Source organism: Homarus americanus, unplaced genomic scaffold, assembly GCF_018991925.1.
Source record: "Homarus americanus isolate GMGI-L3 unplaced genomic scaffold, GMGI_Hamer_2.0 scaffold48016, whole genome shotgun sequence".
NCBI lineage: Eukaryota > Metazoa > Arthropoda > Malacostraca > Decapoda > Nephropidae > Homarus > Homarus americanus.
The window spans coordinates 876,926-896,295 of record NW_024755055.1 but is presented as its reverse complement, the minus strand read 5'-3'; the positions used below and the strand labels follow the sequence as shown (position 1 = coordinate 896,295).

General features: G+C 36.4%; 1 protein-coding gene across 1 annotated transcript in view; it reads left to right on the top strand.

Moving 5' to 3' along the window:
- LOC121856152 (laminin subunit alpha-2-like) overlaps positions 1–15,483 on the top strand; it is a 44,015-nt gene extending 28,532 nt beyond the window's left edge. The window contains exons 32-39 of the mRNA XM_042351466.1: positions 111–213; positions 3,482–3,661; positions 6,147–6,293; positions 9,491–9,640; positions 9,989–10,151; positions 11,158–11,288; positions 11,718–11,946; positions 14,306–15,483. Coding sequence (XP_042207400.1) covers positions 111–213; positions 3,482–3,661; positions 6,147–6,293; positions 9,491–9,640; positions 9,989–10,151; positions 11,158–11,288; positions 11,718–11,946; positions 14,306–14,448 — 1,246 coding nt within the window. The 3' untranslated portion in view covers positions 14,449–15,483. The remainder of the gene's footprint in view (positions 1–110; positions 214–3,481; positions 3,662–6,146; positions 6,294–9,490; positions 9,641–9,988; positions 10,152–11,157; positions 11,289–11,717; positions 11,947–14,305) is intronic.
- The last annotated feature ends 3,887 nt before the right edge of the window (positions 15,484–19,370 follow it).

Genomic DNA, 19,370 nt, shown 5'->3' with positions numbered 1-19,370 from the left:
TGTAAGATTCTTGCCTCTCCATGGTGGCACATTGGGGCTGATTGAATAAGCCATTGGATTCTGCTCCTTGAAGTGATGAAACTAAAGGAATACGCTGCTCTCTTCCACAGGGTAGTGTCATTTTCACAGCCGGTAAAGTTCCAAGACGTATACATCGGTCGTTGTGCTGATCTTCCACAAACTGCTATGCAAGGAATGGAAGGAGATATGAAGGTATTACTGTATAAGACTTATTTAAAGTGAACAGTAGGTAAGGTATGATGTAGTGTGTCATTGGTAAATTAGATGTCTGCATGGAAAAGATGAAGATTTTGTCGTCCCACCTTTTATCACCCTAACACTGTTGTGTAATGAGGTAGTGTAGTGAAACCGGAAGAGAGTTGAATAGTAAAGCGAGCACTAAGGAGTTCCATGTTTCAGTTAATTCAGGATATTGTAAATATTTTAAAAACCATAGTGAAAGGATCATATGCATATTTTGTCCCCTTTCTTTTCATGATTACTGTGTATGATTTTTGTGAGTAAAGACCTTTATCTTTTTATATATAAGTTTATGAATCATTTTGTAATTTCCTTCAAAAAATGCATCTAGGAATGGAAATGTGATTTTGTATTGCATGGCACTGATTGCAGTAATGTAGTGTAGAGTTACCAGAGTTAATGCACTAAAATGAAAGGTTGAATATTTTTTTTCTAGTTATCTTGCATAATTTCACTCATGACTAACCCCTTGCCTTACTAAAACGACTTAACTCGGAAAAAAGTTTATGCAAAAAAAGTTCTTCACGAGTTCATTTATGTTGCTTTCGGGACGCTTGATTAGGGCCATTTTCTCTATCAATAGATGGCAGTACAAGACTTGTTAACTGTTGCTCAGCTGGTAGGACGGCATAGCAAGGGGAGTGAAAAGCAATGAATATTATTATTCATTTTCTTGCCATTTTCAGCCTCTTTTTACCCCCAGAATGTCTAGTGAGGATGAATTATATGTTGATAGTAATAAATATGCAGACAAAGACGAGTTTGGGAATGACAGTGATGTATCTGACACTGAAAGCTGAGACTCAGATGACAAGCCAGCAAATCCAGCTGATGTTCAGGGTTGAAACAGGTGGACTTGTTCAGCCTTCTGCACAATTTCCATACATTGATGTATGGGAATGGGGCTTCTGTGAATTATATTTCTGACTCAGAGGATAGTGTGTTGTAATATTTTAACATACATTTTTATGATGATGATCTTGTTGATGTACGCTTTATAATTTTTCAATTTTTTTATGTAAATCCCGAGATATATCGGGATAGTAATTACAGTGTAATTGACTGTATAATAACTTTTTAGATAAAAGAATATATAACAAAATATTATGTGTGTTACTTTGTCCATATATCCATATATACAGTATAATTTCTTTTACAACTTTTAGAAATACAGTAAATGGGTAAGGCAAGGGGTTTAAAGTGATACGGTAAGTAAAATACATTAGTAAACAAGCATTGATAATGTGTAAATATATTTTTTTAATTACAGTAAGTTTGTGTGGTAACCTCTTGCCACAAACTTGGTGTTCACCGCATTTTTGCCTGGAGAAATTAAAGAATTAACTAATATTTGTACTGTATTTGTAACTAATCAAATTGTTATGTAAAATTTCATTGTCAGTCTTTGTAATTTAGAAGTTGCTTGTGTCATAATAAAGAAACTTTATTTCCATGAACTATTAATGCTTGTTATTTTATTCATTTTATGTTGTGATTACTGTGAAATATCTTTTAGCTGCAAATTACCTAGAGACCAGATAAATCACATTGAAGTTATGTTATTAACGCTTAGTAGTTTGTTGATATTAATGAATACAATATGCTGTTAAAGATTGAATGACAGTAACTGAAGAGAGAGTCTGTGTGTGCTGTATATTCTGGCTACACTGCATTATAGTGAGAAAAACTTATCAGAGTTAACAATAAAATAGAAATAAAAAATAAAAATAAGTAATATGAAGTAATAAGCCATTTATTACAACACCCAAATTTGATGTATAAGAGGGTGAATGCATGTATGTATATAAAATGCTGATAAGGTAGTTTGCATATCATACATTGTCTATGATAGGATTAACACCCTCTAATGTATACTAGAGGTCTTAGTTCCCCACACACGTACTGTATTTCATTTGTTTTTACATTGTGACGATAAGTTAGGATTTGAACCCCTCTTTGTATGCTGCTCCTTGTGTGTTTGTCAGTAATGATTTTATTGTATGCTATAGGGTGCACGTTTTGATGATGGAATAAGACTTTGGTGATAGAATACTTTTAAAGCCCCGTCCACACGATCGAGCAGTGCCTGGCGGGCTTTGCCTGTTTACCGGGCAAAGCCTGTGTGCTGTTGTACACACAGGGGTGGTTGGCGGCAGTCATAGTCAGGCACCGGTAGCTAGTAGATGATCGGCAGTGGCGGATGCGGTATGATCACCATGGTGTGTCGCAGGAATAATCACCGGACAGTTAAAGCAAAGAGCATAGCGTTGTGTACTATAATAATTGCTATGTGCAAAAAGAAGAACCAAATGCAGAAAAGGGAATGGTGCAAAGAGTGGTTAGGTCGAAGAAAAGTATTGGGAAGTCATGCCACGATTTTACGTGAACTGCAAGATGGACATGAGCCAGACTTCACCAATTACATGAGAATGGACCCCAACACCTTTTACAAACTTCTAGCAAAAGTGGAACCATATATAAAAAAAAACAGGATACCAATATGAGGGAGAGAATATCTGCAGAGGCTCGTCTAGAGGCATCGCTCATATATCTTTCAACTAGGTGCACCTACAAGTCACTTTAGTATAGAACGAGGATATCAAAACAAAGTTTGTCTCGCATAAAACCTGCAACTTGTCAAGCCATGTATGAAGTACTCAAGGAAGAGTACGTGCAGGTGAGATTTGTAGTACATAAAAATTCATTGAATAATGTTAGAATTATGATATGCATAGACAGGAAGCTATGGGACTAGAGTGAGGAGAGCGGCAGGAACGAAGAACACACACGAATGTCCTCATTACATAATACATAAACAATCTCCCGTTTATTGTCACGCCAATAATGTACATTGCATAAGCATATTTGGACATCTGGACTGAGCGGGGAACATATACGTATCACATTTGCAGTACTTAAAGTCGTCGCTCCATATCCGGCAGCAAACCACCAGGCAGGTGGACCATGATTTCGCTCAACGACGGGCACGGGCACTCCGCTGGTTTGCCCGCCAATTTTGCCCTATAACGGGCATTTAGCGCGTGCCCAGCGGGCACTGCTCGATCGTGTGGACGGGCCTTTATTAGATATAGTAACCCAGAAGCTGCCACATGTTGAGAATTATATCAGTTCCTGCTATTTTTTTCTATTTATTATTGTACTACTGTATTAGATGGTAATTGTTTTTTAAGTTATATCTACTGTTTATATTATGTTTCAGGAGATTGATTCATGTCAGCCCCCAACCCAACACACGGTGGAATACAAGGCACTTAAATTTGGAGATCAGATAGAGTCATATGTAATGGTACCTTTGAACTCTAGGACCTTCAAGAAGAATTTCACCGTCTCCTTCGAATTTAGGACTTATTATCCAAATGGTCTCTTCTTCATTGTTTCAGTAAGTTTATTTATACAGTACCTGTATACTTGTATATATAATTTTAATTCTCTTTTGGTACATACGGTATTTACAGTTCATAATGGTGGTGTCTTGCCATCTATTTATTCAGTCTGGATACTCTTATATCATGCTTCTTATGATATTCCTCTTAAAAAAAGTTTCTATTTACTTTATAATGGAATTGTTTTATCACTCATGCGTTTCATTCATTTCATATATCCAGTTCACACAATACTGTACTCCATATTTTAGTTCAAGCATTCCTTTCTCGGTACATCATTCATATGTCGTACTTTATTTGTTTTCTTAACTCCATTAACAGTAAATGTCAGTTTAACGGGGTCAGCATAACTTTCCATAGGGTCCCCGCTATACTGAACATGTGCAATATAACTGCATTGCATTTATTGTACACTTACACAATACTTAAAAAGTTAATTAAACATTGAAATCCCTTTGAATATCATAATATGTATCTGTATACAGTATTAATGTAGTAAATTAAAAATGAAAAGTACAGAAGTTGTGAAGAATTATGAAGAAAACATAACCTAATGAAAAAAGAAAATTGATTCATTGTTTTTTACATTGGCCTTTCCATAAAATACGGAGTAAACATAATATCTACTATCAACACTTTAAGTCATCAACATACAACAACTCCCAGGGCAGACCAGCCATAAGGTCATACCCCTGGTGAACCCCTATTTTCACCTCAGGTACATCACTTTCCTCGCCATTTATTCTCAGATAACCCTTATAGTGTCATAACCACTCAAACTAGACACTTCTCAACTCCTAACTTTCTCATTGTCCACTACACCAGGTATTTCTCTTGGAGTTGCCTGGCTATTAATATTATCTCTTCCTGGCATGAACCTGAACTGTATTCATAAATGTCCAGTCTCTCCTTTATAAATTTCTTGATCACTCTCCACAACTTTCATAACTTAATCTAACAGCTTCTGGCCCCTGTAGTTCCTATGTTAAAGTGCATCATCACCAGTGGTGGGCACAGCTAAACGAAGAGTTAGCTTCGCTAACCGCTAATCTGCTAACTGAAAAGTTAACTTCGCTAACACTAAACCGCTAAATAGCTAAAAAAAATTAGCGAAAGCTAATGCTAACCGCTAACTTTTATTATATGAATTTAACTTCGTTTTTTTTTGTGGGGGGGGCTCTAAAACCCTTAAAACAGACCTAGAGAGCTGAAATTTTCATTTGTCTTGTAGCTTAGACATAGAGCTTTCCAAAAAGGTACAGCATGCCAAGGTCAGATGATGATCAAGGTGTACACACATAATTAAATGAACAAATGAAATTAAACATTAGTTTACATTCAAGTTTCAACATACACTTTATAATCTTTATTTACTGGACGAAAAGACAGAAAGTATTAAATGAATCCAAAAACTATCTATAGTACTGTATAGCATAGGTAGCAAATAGCATCATGCCAAGATCAGATGATGATCAACTTATCAAGGTGTACACTGTACACAATTTCACAAATAATTAAATTTGCATTCTCATACAGCCTATCGGCCTTATTCATTATTCATGTAAATATGCAATACCAACCACATACACATTATACCAGTGCATTTTTATATAACTTATTGTTGGTCTTAGTCATTAATCCAGTGCATTTTTATATAACTTATTGTTGGTCTTAGTCATGTAAATAAACAGAAAACTCTAAACTTTAATGAAAAGTAAGTTTTTAGACAATTTTGTTTGGCGCACACCTTGGATGACATCCTGGTTATGAACTTATGCAGTACTTAGCATAACCAAATATATTGACACAAAAAAATCCTAATTAAATTAACAAATAAATGAGAAATTAAATTATACATTAGTTTACAATTACATTCTATGATTCTTACAAAATACACTGACAGTCTTTATTTAGTGTAAAAAAAAAGTATTAAACTTTAATAATCTAAAAATTCCATTCGCTCAACTGCAGCGCGGCTTCGACAAATCATGTCTTGTCACGTTTACACGTACTAACACACAGTCAGCCAAGCGTGCCTGACTGGCTGTTGGAGACACGCGTCGCGGCATCACACGCTTACAACAGACAGGAACAAACATGTATAAATTTTGTTAATGGACATAAAGTTAGCGGAACTAAATTTAGCGGAAGCTATTTGGTCTGCTAATGGTTTCCAAAGTTAGCGAAAATGCTAATCTGCTAACGAGAAAGTTAGCTTCGCTAATTAGCGGTTAGCGGATTAGCGGAACCGTGCCCACCACTGATCATCACCTTTTCCCTTGTAGGTATTCGAGATTATATTCCTCAGTCAGTCAGCTGAAACAATACATTTCATCACAATTTCATTAGTCAATTCAGTCACCATCCACACACCATCAACGAAAGGTATCAAAACATCATCGGAATCCCCTGAGGTTAACAGACTTGTATTATTGAATATGAATTAATATGCGAGTTAATGGTTTAATTATATTCTCTCAGAACACAAGAAAGAAGAGGACACAAACAATCTCCGCACAGCTCCGTAATGGCCGGGTAATTGTCTCCATGGAGAAGGAGAGCAAGAAGGGCCCCAAGAACATTGAGGCAGCTTCCAAACCAGGTCTTAATACTGGTCAATGGAGAAAAGTAAGTCTTTTTTAGTGGATTTATTCACCTACATGTTACACCATTTGTTAACGCTTCCATCTTTGTATTTTCTTAGTTCACATTATATAACCAGACATGAGAACAACTGTATTTTCTTATTACAGTATGTGATGTTAATACTGTACCTGTATTTGTTTTCTTATAGATCACAGTATGTCGCTAAACAAATACACTCTAAATCCCATTGATATATTTTTCAAGGGGTCATAAAAATTAAGATAGGTAAATATGTATTTTTGCAAAGAACTATTAACTATAGAATAGTTTTCATCTATGGTGGTATTTTGTCTTAATTTTACACTACAGTACTATGTAATGACTATGCCTAGTACTGTACTCTTTGTTGTACTGTTCAGTAGCTATAAAACTACATTTTTCAGCATTTAACTGACCTACCATACAGTGATCCCTCGGTTAACGAACGACTCGGTTAACGAAATTTCAGTTAACGAATTACCTTCCATAAGAATCTTCAACTCGATTAACGAACAAAAATTCGGTTAACAAAATCCTTACGGAATCGTGTCAGCATGTTTTCGCCTGCTCACCAGCTGGAGTATTAGTCCGCTAATACAGTAATCGGTTTTAGGGCTTAAATTCGTTACCATTTGAGTAAATATCAAGAAGGTTGTACTATTCAATAATTTTCCAAGTCTTATATTGAATTTTTTTGTAATTTTAACAATTATTTAACATAATTGAAGTACAGGGAACTAGTTTTTAGCCCGCCAAACAGCCACTTGACTCACCCAGAATGGCGTCAGTTTGTGTGTCTGCTCAGTGGAGGTAGCATCTTGCTTGAGACACTCTTGAACATAAACTATTTTTACATTTTTACAGTACAATTATTGGTCATTCTGAAATTTATTTTACATATTGACAATATATACCGTAGTGTAGTGCAGTGTTGATTTAAAGAAAATAATCTTGAATTACACCAAGTGAACTTAAAATTTTATGGGTGAAATGGCAGCATGAAGCATGGGGTGACTTCTCTTCCACCCCCACTGCCTTCTCTTCTCCCTTCTCCTCCATCCCACTTCTAATTCCCATCATCATCAGTAAAGTAAGTGTACTTTACTGCATTTATTTTTAGTTTGTATGTAATTTTCGGTGAGCTGGAACCAATTACCCAAAATTCTATTGAAACAATGGTTTCGGTTAACGAAATTTTTGGTTAACGAACGACCTTCTCGAACGAATTGTGCTTGTTAACCGAGGGATCACTGTATAGCTATGATAAATTTATGACATTGACCAGGTATATATATACAGTAGTGCCCCGATTTACGCGGTCAATTGAACCCACAGGGTACCACAGAAAGTGAAAACCGTGTAAAGTGAACAACAGAACATATGGGATTAATTCCAATAGAGACTGGCCCGACCCCCAACTCCACTTTTTCCGACACAATACCTATGTTGTAGTAAAAATAACATCTAAATTTCATGATGGTATGCTCACACAATTAATATTTAAGAGAAATACAGTCGCCAGGTTAATGTCCATTCAAATAATGGACTCAAATCCCCCCCCCCTCTTCCCAGCTCACTACCTCCTACCTCTCTGATTAATGTTTGGGTGAAAACTCTAGATTTTAACGTTTAGTAATAAATAATACCTCAGACTAAAGTTAGGATAATATAATTGACATTTCTGGATTCCTTGCAGGTCAGGGTATATTTTGAATGTAAACTAAATATATTTTGCACAAAAGATAAAATAATTGCTTTGTGTAAACCAAATTATTACTTTAGATCTAAAATTTGTATGTCTAATGCAAAATCCATGATGTTTATATTCAAAATGATCATCATATTGTAAGAATTCCAGCAATGTAAATTATATTCTGGCCGGGTAATTTGTATGAATTTTATGAGCTAAAACATATATCTTCAGTAAATAAACAAAGAAATATTCTTCAAGGACACTACCGGTATCTGTCAATCAAAATACTCCGCCCAAATCCAGGTTGTAAGTCGAAAATGCTTATATAATACATAGAAAATCTAAAATGGGTGTCTTTTTCTTCTCAGCACCACAAAACTCTCACTTTTAAGCTTGCCAGCCATTTTAAAGTGAATTACAAACGAAAATTTTGTCAGTACACAGCGCAATCACTGATGTTGGGACTCGAAAATACGTAATTTGACAAAATTTTGGTACGACTCGGTCGTATGTCAGGGTGGTCGTAAGTTGAGTAGGTCGTAAGTCGGGGAGTAGTTGTATATAAATATTATTATTATTATTATTTTTATTGATTTTTTATTTTTTTACGGGGATTAGCTCACCCGAGCACAGGTCATTGACCCACATCGGGGCCTGGGGGGGCCAAAATGTAATAATAATAATACTGTAATTATAATAAGTAAAATTTATAATAAAAAAAAAAATAATACTAATAATAATAATAATAATAATAAAGAACCAAAAAGAACTACAAAAATTAAAAAAAGATCAAGAGTGAGAAACAATATACAGTATGTATGTTGTGTTGTCAATTGTAAAAGAAACAATTGAGACCCTGCAATTGTGTGTAAATGAGGCAGAAAGTGAGATATACAGTAGTGTGTTTCCCTGTCTATCCTAACTAGCATTGGGTTGATCACTTTGTAGAATTAAATCTTTCAATATTCAAGAAAGTTCCTGCGAATTGGCGAAATTATTTTAAAAGACAAGTGAGATATATATTGTAATAGAAGTCAAGTATTAATATTTTTCAACTTATATTAATTATCTGTGGAACTTATTGGGTGTATCCATGTTTGATGAAAATGTAATAAAGAAGCGTGTTTCTACTTTGGACCTCCTAAACACCTCCATTAGTCAGAGTAAGGATAATATACACAGCCAGTTGTAAACAGAGAGGCAGAACTGGCTTACACTGGAGCCTCATCCCATTATGACACTTATGTGTGGTTTATGGATTTGTGTGACCTTATGCAAGTAATTCTTTTCTCAACTTCCCTGTAAAAAGATGTGTCCTGTGGTGATAAGAGGATTGGATTTCCATTTGTGGGTTTTAATTCTTATGGTTTACTGTCAAATTCTCTACATCTTAGTGTGGTTGTGGCCATAATTAGTCCAAGCTAAAGAAATGTAACCATCTTCACAGTCCCCAAAATACTGTGAAAGATTGGAGATTTATTGTACGTATTTAATAATTTTTTTACAGGTTATGATTGAGAAGTTCAGGAAGCGTCTTCTTCTCTTCATAGACAATCAGTTGGTGAAGAAAGAAAAAGCTCCTCGTAAGATGAACGTTGGAAGGGAATTATTCTTGGGAAGTCTTCCTGCCAGTGACGACAATCCAGATAATATGCAGGTACAATATTAGCATTTATTTCCGGTGAAACTTATCTCAAAGGTGTTGGCATGTGTAAATACTGTAAATCTGTTTTACTGCTTCTCCCAATATCAAGAGTTAATTGTACCATATATAATACTTAAAATTTTGTTCTTGTTATTCCCAGCAAAAAAAAAAGATAATTCCTTGATGTAGAACTCCTAAAAATTTTTACATTTCTGATTATATAATTACCTTGTACTTATGGGTGATGTGTGTTGATGAAAATACATATCACCATAATCAAAATAATAATTGACACCATATACAGAAGATGTAACATCAAGAGCTATCGTGTATGTGTAAATTTATATCTCTAAATTTCAGGAAACAGAAACTCTGCGTGGCTGTTTACGAAACCTCAAAATTAATGGAGAAGACTTTGAAATACCAAATAATAGGAGACGAGATCGTATAGTCGGAGTTGGTCAGTGCTTTGCCAGCGTGCAGCCTGGTTCATACTTCCCCGGTGATGCTTATGCAATATATAGTAAGTGCTACCGCTGTGTCAGTCACAGCTCACAACAAAACCATATTTGTTCTGACTACCTATGATCCCTGTACAGTACATCCTCTATACACCAGACTTCAATACACTAGAATTTGCTTTTTTTTACACTTTTGAGGTGCTCTGGACTGCTTCTCTATACACCGGATCGTTTGTGTGTTTGTAGGTGCAGGTGAACGGCTGTTGTGGGTGTCGCGTGGCACACTGTACATGTCTCAGTCTGAGTCCTGCCTTCATGCATTTTGTATCAGTGCACCGCATTTTGCTACCTACACTCATTTACATGAATTTTTTATGGCACCAAATGAACCTAAATATGGGAATTACGGTCAAATTTCATAAGGACATGTTAAAGGCGTCCGGGAGGAGGGAACCAGCCTCCCGCCTGCCGCACCCACATACACTCATCTCCCAGTCTTTTCTTTATTCATAAGGCACATGAGCACATTGAAATGACTTTTCCACAAATTCTGTGGTTACCATTGTACTGTACAGTACTTATATATAATGCTTTACAGTGCAAAAAAGTCATATCAGTTAAAACAGATGTCAACAACCAGACTTAAGTGTGATTTTCTTGAAACATTCCAGATAAACAGGGTTACTCCAGAGCAGCCCCCCACTTCAATAATCCTTCAAATTTATTATTATTTTAATGATCTTAGTCTTTAATAACTTATCATCTTTTTCAAGAAAACTATTGTCAAGTTTCAATCCATAACATAACAACCATTTTCAGAAGACAGTGAAGTTATTTTGCAGGTGCATTTAAACATGACATTTAACATTTTAAACTTAATGTTATTGATGCCGACAGTGATGACTACAGCATTATGGGTAAGTCATAATCTCTCATGAAACTCCTGTGCAGGCAAGCTAAAAAAACATGTCAGTTTTGTCACAATGCCTTACTGGTCAAACTTTCCCTTTGTAGTGATACTTACTTTGTTCGTCCACTTGACTTATTATTTTCATTACTTCTCTTAAGGTGATGACTTTAACGTTGGTTCGCTGTTGGAATTACGATTGGAATTCCGGACTTGGGAATTAAATGGTATTATTCTCAGTGTTGCTGATCCTCGAGGAACATCACTCTCTCTTGAACTGGTGAATGGAGCTGTGAGTATTATCACCATCAGAATTAAATTATTAATGATTTATAGGTACTGTATTTAGATTTGAGTCATAAATATGATACTGTTCTGTCATTTTTTTTATTTTCCTGCTCGACCTTCAGACAGTTTTAAAAGGAAACTTTCCATTATTTGAGTATACTTATGTTATGGAATATTTATTTTCAAAATTTTGCCAATTGACTTTAATTATCACCTAACATGCTCTTGTTATAGTGTTTGATTCCAGCACCCATGTTTAAAAGCATTAACAGGAAAGTTTTGTATATTGACCATCTGACTGTATTTGAATTATGCATAGATAGGTCACACAGGGTCAAAAGTCAAGGTCATATTAAAAACCTGACAGTTCTCTTCCCTACCCCCTTACCTTCCCCTAAAGGCATGTTTCACTTATTAAGAGTCATTTTCACAGGTCTTGCTGACTGTGGACATGGGTTCAGGCCATCCCTTTAGTGCTCGTGTGAGACTTCGAAACAAGTTCAACTTCTGTGATAACATGTGGCACACCGTAAAAGCGAGCTACATTAAAGATTCTCTTTCCCTGAGAGTTGATGACTACCGTGAAGCATACGGCTTTAATGGCTCTGGTAATGATGAGAGAACACTTACAGGTGCTCCATTCTATATTGGTGGCTTACCTGGTAAGTACATTGAAAGAATATTTAGTAAATTGTACTTAAAAACTAGCTTCTTAAGTTTCTTTGAAATGAGAGTTTCCTTCAGTATACCTTTACTTGCCACTCAAGCACTGGAAGAGTGGCAAATATATATATTTTTTTATATGTTCAGTTTAATACCATTAAACAGACAGTAAAACTTTAATAACTGTAATGATTTTTTTTTTTACGGGGACTAAGCCACCCAGGAACAAGTCATTAACCCACAACCTTGAGCAGAAAAACAAATAAATTTTTCCTAAAGAAGAAAAGTAGGAAATTGCTTTAAGAAACATTTTTTTGCTTGAAAATATAACACACCTGAATCAGATTACAAAAATTAAGGCTCATTAGAGAACCCGTCATTCTTTTCTCCTCCTTAGCCAACTTTGATTAACCTAGCCTGTATTTTTATTATCGGTATATAGCAAAATATTGTGACCTACAGCAGTAACTTTATTCATATTCAATTGTATGAACTTGAATAACCAACTATGTTTTATAATAATGTATTTCTTATGCTGTGTAAGTAATCATTTTTTACTGTAGATTCAAACAGTATTACAACATTCATATTAAATTTACTTCCTCATTTTGTTATTACCCGGTATGTTTGAAGAATATCACAAACTCCTTCAACTAAGTATAATAGGAATATGTTGGAAAAATAAGAGTTCCTGGGGTACTTGAAGTTTTTAGTAAAATTAGCACATTTTAACTAATTAATACTTTTACATATACTTAATCCATAACAGTGACACTACAGTATAATCATTCCTCTATCTTACCCTAACATTTGATGCTGTCTACCCATTCCTGTACATCCACCCTGCCTACCCATTCCTGTACATCCACCCTGCTACCCATTCCTGTACATCCACCCTGCCTACCCATTCCTGTACATCCACCCTGCCTACCCATTCCAGTACCCCACCCTCTATCCATTCCTACCTGTTGAGTTTTACAAATAACTTTGCTTGTACATATACGGCAAAGGCAGTGGGAGAGCCATTAAATTATACTTCTGCTGTAGCATCTCTGTACAGTATATTGACAATAAAATCCACAAATATCAATAGAAAATAGTTTTAAAGATCAGACTTCGTAATACAAATTTGTCGCAAGATTTTATAATATTGACTTGCTTATTTCTTGTTCAATTTTGTGGCTTTAACTCCTAGGCTTTGGATCACTTCATATGGCATTTTGATTTATTGTGGGAGTATTGTAATAAAAAAGGGCGGGCCTGGCTATATTATGTTGCCAAGTACGTACATGTATTTATATCTCACTCACTCACACTTGAGAGCCTCCCAATCTCTTCTCAGCTTTAATGATGTAGGATTCATGCCCTTGGACTTGACTTACTTCACCATGTATTTATACCCCCAAGCACATGTCTGCATTACACACACACCACTTCACAAACATTCTCGACTTTTCCTAACCCTTATTGCCATCCTGTGGTAAGGACACGTATTTATTTCCTATTTATATCATGCACGACCAGTTCGTAAGACTAGAATTGCTTTTTATTTGTTTTTTAAATGTTTCCGAATATACCTTGCAGGGTGGGAGGGGTGCCAACCATGCCTGAAGCCTAAGGTCTGCATAATGCAGAGATTCTTCCTTCCTTCTATTGACTTAGCACATTTGATCCAGCCATAGTTACATACACTGACTACAACTGAACAATAATTAAAAATTTATGGGATTAAGAATGCAACAAAAGCCTCTGAAATTCAATTGACTGAAACTGCCTTGTTAATCATTATGTGTTAAAAGATATTGGCAGCCTATTAGAATCTTTTTTGGTCATATTTTGGTGATATCAGTTCAACTTTATATTTACTCAGTTGTGAAACCTCCTTCAAACATCCTATGTACCACTGGTTAGCATACAGCCATGAGTAATATCATTTACAAAAAGAAGAGGTGTTTCATGTGTGAGGCAGTGTTATAAATTGGTCATGGATATCGACATTCATATTTCCGATCATAGAACTATACTGGAAAATTTTCAAATATACAGCCAAATTTTACAACATCTGCAGTACAGTATGTAATTTGACCAAATTTTTTTGAATTGCTTCCTGTGATTGCCAGTGATTTCAATACTATGTTGCAGTCACCCTTGCCCAATTGAAAGTGAATCTATTCCTGTTAGTGCATTAATGCTATCAGATACACCAGGACAGGCATGGAGAACCCCTCCCCTCAGTTTAAGATTACAGCTGTGGACTTAAGTTGAATAAAGTCCCCAAGGAAAAAAAAAACTGTTTGAAATTTGTTACCTAGAGTTGCTAAAGGGTTAAAATACAGTTTTAATGTTTAATTTTTACAGATGCTGCTCTACAAGGAACATTGACAGCTCGTGACAACTTTAAAGGCTGTATCCGCAATATTGTTCTCAACAGTGAACGGCGCGATTGGACTGACATGTACCGATTACAGAATGTTCTTCTTAATGCTTGTCCATTTCAGTAATTGGTTTGTTGACAGTGTCTGCTTTTTACTCATCCAATAACCTAATTTCTTGGTCGTCTTCAGATGTGTTCAAACATTTCATGGTAGTACAAATCATGTTTACATGAATTGATATAAAGATACAAAGTATAATGAAGATAAAGGACCAGAAAATTCTTTCAACAATTAACAATGGTAAATGTAATGTAAATATTCTAACCATAATGACCATCTTGTACAGAAGATTTCAATGCGCTAAACATGCTGTTAAAATAAGTTAACCTGAAGTTTTATTTTTTATTTTGTATAATATATTTTGTAATTGTTACCACAATAATATGACAGAACTACAGGTTGAAAAAGAAGCACACAGCAGAGGCAAGATAAGACCTGTCAACAGTTACATATTATTGTTTGTAGTTGTTTAATGAAAGGTTAAAAATTAAGTATTTATACAGTAATAACTTTGGTTATGTGCCAAGCCAAAGTTGAGAATGGTGTTACATACCAAAACAATTTACCTGATTGAAATTAATTTTAAAACTTTTAGAGACTTGTTCTCTGAAATCCAATGGTGCTGTAGATTTTATGATTTTCAATGATTTCAAATGAGAATTTAGTTTTTATAAGTGCCAACTCTTCAGTTAGACTATTAGTGTCATGCTGGCTTTTTTCTGAACTTTTGTGAATATGATTGAGAAGCTAATTATGTGTAATAGTGTTACAAAGTTTAAGTGTGTAAAAAAAAAATATTTCAAAATGTTAAGAATAGTACTTACTTTTAGTAGTCCTGTTGGTAATGATGTTTGGGTATGTAGTGCCCATTTATATATAGATTTTAGCTTTTTGATAATGTTGGTGCCAACAGATCTTTCATGCACATAATTGTATAATATCATGTTCATTACTGAGAAGTGAATGTAGGGACTTAATTAATTTTAGTGTATATATTGTGAAGTATGAAAAGCTACTAGATGTACTTATGAACTACTACTGTAGTTACAACTTTGTTTCAATGAGAAAATCTGCTTTTTAATTAAACATTACCTTTGTTAATTCCTACCAACTATTTTTAGTGCCTTTATAATATCTAAACATAACCATATTGGTACATTTCTTAGTTGTTTAATGTGACCAAGATGTTAACCATAAGATGTCTCAGGTGACCAGTGGGTTAAACTTTGGTGTCTTGGGTGTGTAAGTCTTGGTTGTCTCAAATGACCAAGAAGTTAGTCTTCACAGTCACAGGTGACCAAGGGGTTAGTCTTGGGTGTTTCGGTTGACCAAGAGATTAGTCTTGGGTGTCTTAAGTCACTGCTTTTCAACTGGGGTGACCTAGACCAGGGCCAGAGGTGACCCGGCTGGCTGGGGTGACCCAGGAGTTACCCGGCTCATTGGGGTGGCCCAGAATGTGTCGAACAATCGGTTTCTGAATTTTTTTGGCTAGGACAAGACTACCTCCAGCAAAGGCAAACCAAATCACCAATTGCTCAACTGATCGCCTGCTGTCCCTTTCCCAACACCGAGAAAGGGAAAATTGCAGAGTTTTTCTTTTTCTATCAATCAGTTGGTGTTCAAATCACTGGGACAAAAAATTTTCAAAAAGTAAACGAATTGATTGAAGAATCACGTTTGGATTGAAAAAAATTTGTGTCTTACCACAGGTGAGGGGAGGGGCAGCAGCAATGACAGGAGCTTGGTAAGGAGTAGTATAGAAGAGCAGATCAAGGCTGTCTTCCCTGAGTGCTGCGCCATGCAGGGGAGAAAGACAAGAAGACTGACAACAAGAAACTATTGCAGGACATTATTGGCTTTGTCAGTAGCATCTGTGTTCATCCAAAAGCGGCTCACATGTTCACTGACCTCTGTGAGGGCATGGACTCTACTTACAAGAAGCTGATCTTCCACACAGAAGGGGCTAAGTCCTCTCTCGCATGTTAAAATTGAATTATGAGCTGCAAGAATTTTTCATGAATGATGAGGCTAAGACTCAAAAGTTAGGTGATTTGTATTGGCTGGCAAGACTACTACATGGCTTCCATTATTGTACTTTTCAACAAGCTGAACCTCTCCATGCAGGGAAAAGGGGGTGATGTGTTTGAGGCCTTCAGTAAGGTGCAGGGGTTCAAGCTGAAACTGCGACACTGGAAGAGCTGTATCGACGAGATGAATTTTACTCCCTCTGAAGAACTAGACCAATTCTTCAGAAACTGCAAATGGGAGGAACCCTCTCCAAATCTGGACAAAAAGATGAGGACCATCATTGCAAGTCACCTGGAATTGATGTAGCATGTCCGGTCATATCGCGTGCAAAACAAGGAAGCCCTCCTCAACCTGAGTGCAGATTTTGCCCAGAATTCTCTCTTTGCTGGAACATCTTAATATGGAGATTTCTGGATGTCTCTTCTGAAACTATCTGAATACTGACTGGCCAAGGAACTCATGACTACTCTTGTTCATTTGCCGACCACATACCAGTCGGAAAAAGGATTTTCAGCTCTTATTGATGTCAAAACAAAGAAACGGAACTGCCTCCTGGACGTCAACAGTTACGCGGAGCGCTCTCCAAGAAGAGATCACTCTCTTTTGGGATGAGCTGATATATGAAACACAACAATAAAAAAAGCCATTAATTGAATAATGAACACTGTTGTGTCATTTCTATGGTTGTTTATTTTATTAAGCATGATTTCTTCGAACTTGATAGATGCCATTTACTTTTACAGTTAGTTTAATACAATTCAAATACTAATTACTGTAATAATGAATAAAACACAGCAAAATATGTGCCAAAGAGCAGTCTGCATAGTCACAGACACAAGTGACTAATTTTTAAAATGCAATAATTTATTTTATTTTTTGTAACAAAAAATCTTGTACTGTACTGTATTTTAGTTTATGTTGAAAAATAAAAGAGGGTAGGGGGCCATCGTCGCTGGTGACGGTGGAGCTTGTGGCCTTCACACTCCGACTATTCACTTTTTTACATGTTCTTTATTGTTTTCTCGGTAACTCTGCTCATCTAAATTTCTAAAAACACAATTGCCTTAGTTGTGTGCAATTTTTTTTTAACAATAATATGAAAGAAATAATAATAAAAAAAATATCCTCATTCCAGAGTGGAGTGGATAAATATATTAAATACCAATAATAAAAAGTAAAAATATAACAAATAAAATAAAAACAAACACATTTTCAAGTAGATTATTGTCGACAGGGAGAAGTAGGGGGGGAGGGGGGCTATTTTTAAGTACCCTGTACCCCTGATGCTATTCTATCCCTAACAGGTGATGGCTCGGCATTATCATTTTGTAGAATCTGGAATAGCGGGATATGGTCAATTTCCAGAAGCTCGTGCACGAGAGAGCGGGCTGTGCCACAACTATTGTGAGTATCTCTTGATTTATTTTTTATATTTATTTTTATTTTTTTTTGTGTGTGTGTGTTTGTCTTCTGATCCCTGTGTATAGCATATTTGTTCAGCCACATAATGTGGTGTCCCAGTTCGTGGAAGAGCGTCCCAAAGGTGACTCTTTTACTTTTATCCTCTTCACCACTGATCGGCTCGTCAGCTGCTTGGGCGGTCGGTCACGTCTCTGATATGCACTGTTGGCAAGTACTGGGCATGCTTTGGCTCCTGAATATATCGGAACCTGCTCCAGCGTTCATCAAGTTTGGCCTTGAATGAGCTCACACTCGGTGCCGTCACAATGCTCTCCGGCAGATTGTTCCAAGAGTTCACAATTCTCACTCCAAGAAAAAAAATTGTCCTCACAGTTTTCAGGACTTGTGGCTTCTTCAATCTTGAGCTGTGACCCTTTGTGGGGCAGACGTCCGCCAGCTCCAAGTATGTGCAGGCGCTCCAATCTCTCTGGGTAACTGAGGTTCCGTAGAACAGGAACCAGTCTGGTGACCCTCCTTTGGACATTTTCAATCAATTAACAATCTCTAGCATACCTCGAGGACCAGACGGGGTGACAATACTCCGGATGGGGAAGCACCTCAATCTTGAAGATCGTAACGAGTGACAGACCATCCAGATATCACTGTGAAAAAGGTTGAAAATCACTGTGAGGTTAGTCTTTGGTGTCTTACGTGACCAAGGAGTTAGTTTTGGGTGAGCAAGGGGTAAGTATTATGTTACCAAGGGGTTAGTCTTAGGTTACCAAGGGGTTAGTCTTAGGTGACCAAGGGGTGAGTCTTGGGTGTGTAAGGAGTTAGTCTTGAGTATGCAAGGGGTTAGTCTTGAGTATGTAAGGGGTTAGTCTTACAGATGCCGTAGCTACTTCACTTCTGAGCAGTTGCTCCAAGTATAAAAGGGTTTCATTCGTCTTAACTTGGAGTACTGCTCTCATATCTGGGGTGGCTCTTCTTTTGTCCAACTATTAGATAGGGTGGAATCAAAGGCATTTCATCTTATTAACTCTCCTCCTTTAGTCGACACTCTCTCTTCCATTTCTCTTCGCCGCAAAGTTCCTTCACTCCCTCTCTTTTACAGGTACTTTAACGGGCAATGTTCGGTGGATTTGGCATCCTGTGTACCGTCGGCAAGGCCGTGGGCTCGTAACACACGTCTTGCCCGCGGTGCCCACCATTTCTCTGTGAATGTTGGTCACACTTGAATAACCCGTTACAGTACATCCTTCTTTCCTCACACAGCCAAACTGTGGAATGCTCTGCCTTCTTCTGTGTTTCCATACTTATACAATCTGTCTCACTTTAAAAAGTTGGTTTTCCGGCATCTTCGTGGTGTAGATTAACACAGTATAACCTTTTTCTTCTCTATTTTAAATTTCTTTCTGTTCTTTTTTTTTCGCCCTCCAGGCCCCATTGTGGGTCATTTGACCTGTGCCCGGGTGGGCTAATTCCCGTAAAAAAAAAAATGTAAGGGGTTATAGTTTTGGGTTATCTAAGGGTGTCTCAGTTGACCAAGCAGTTTGTCT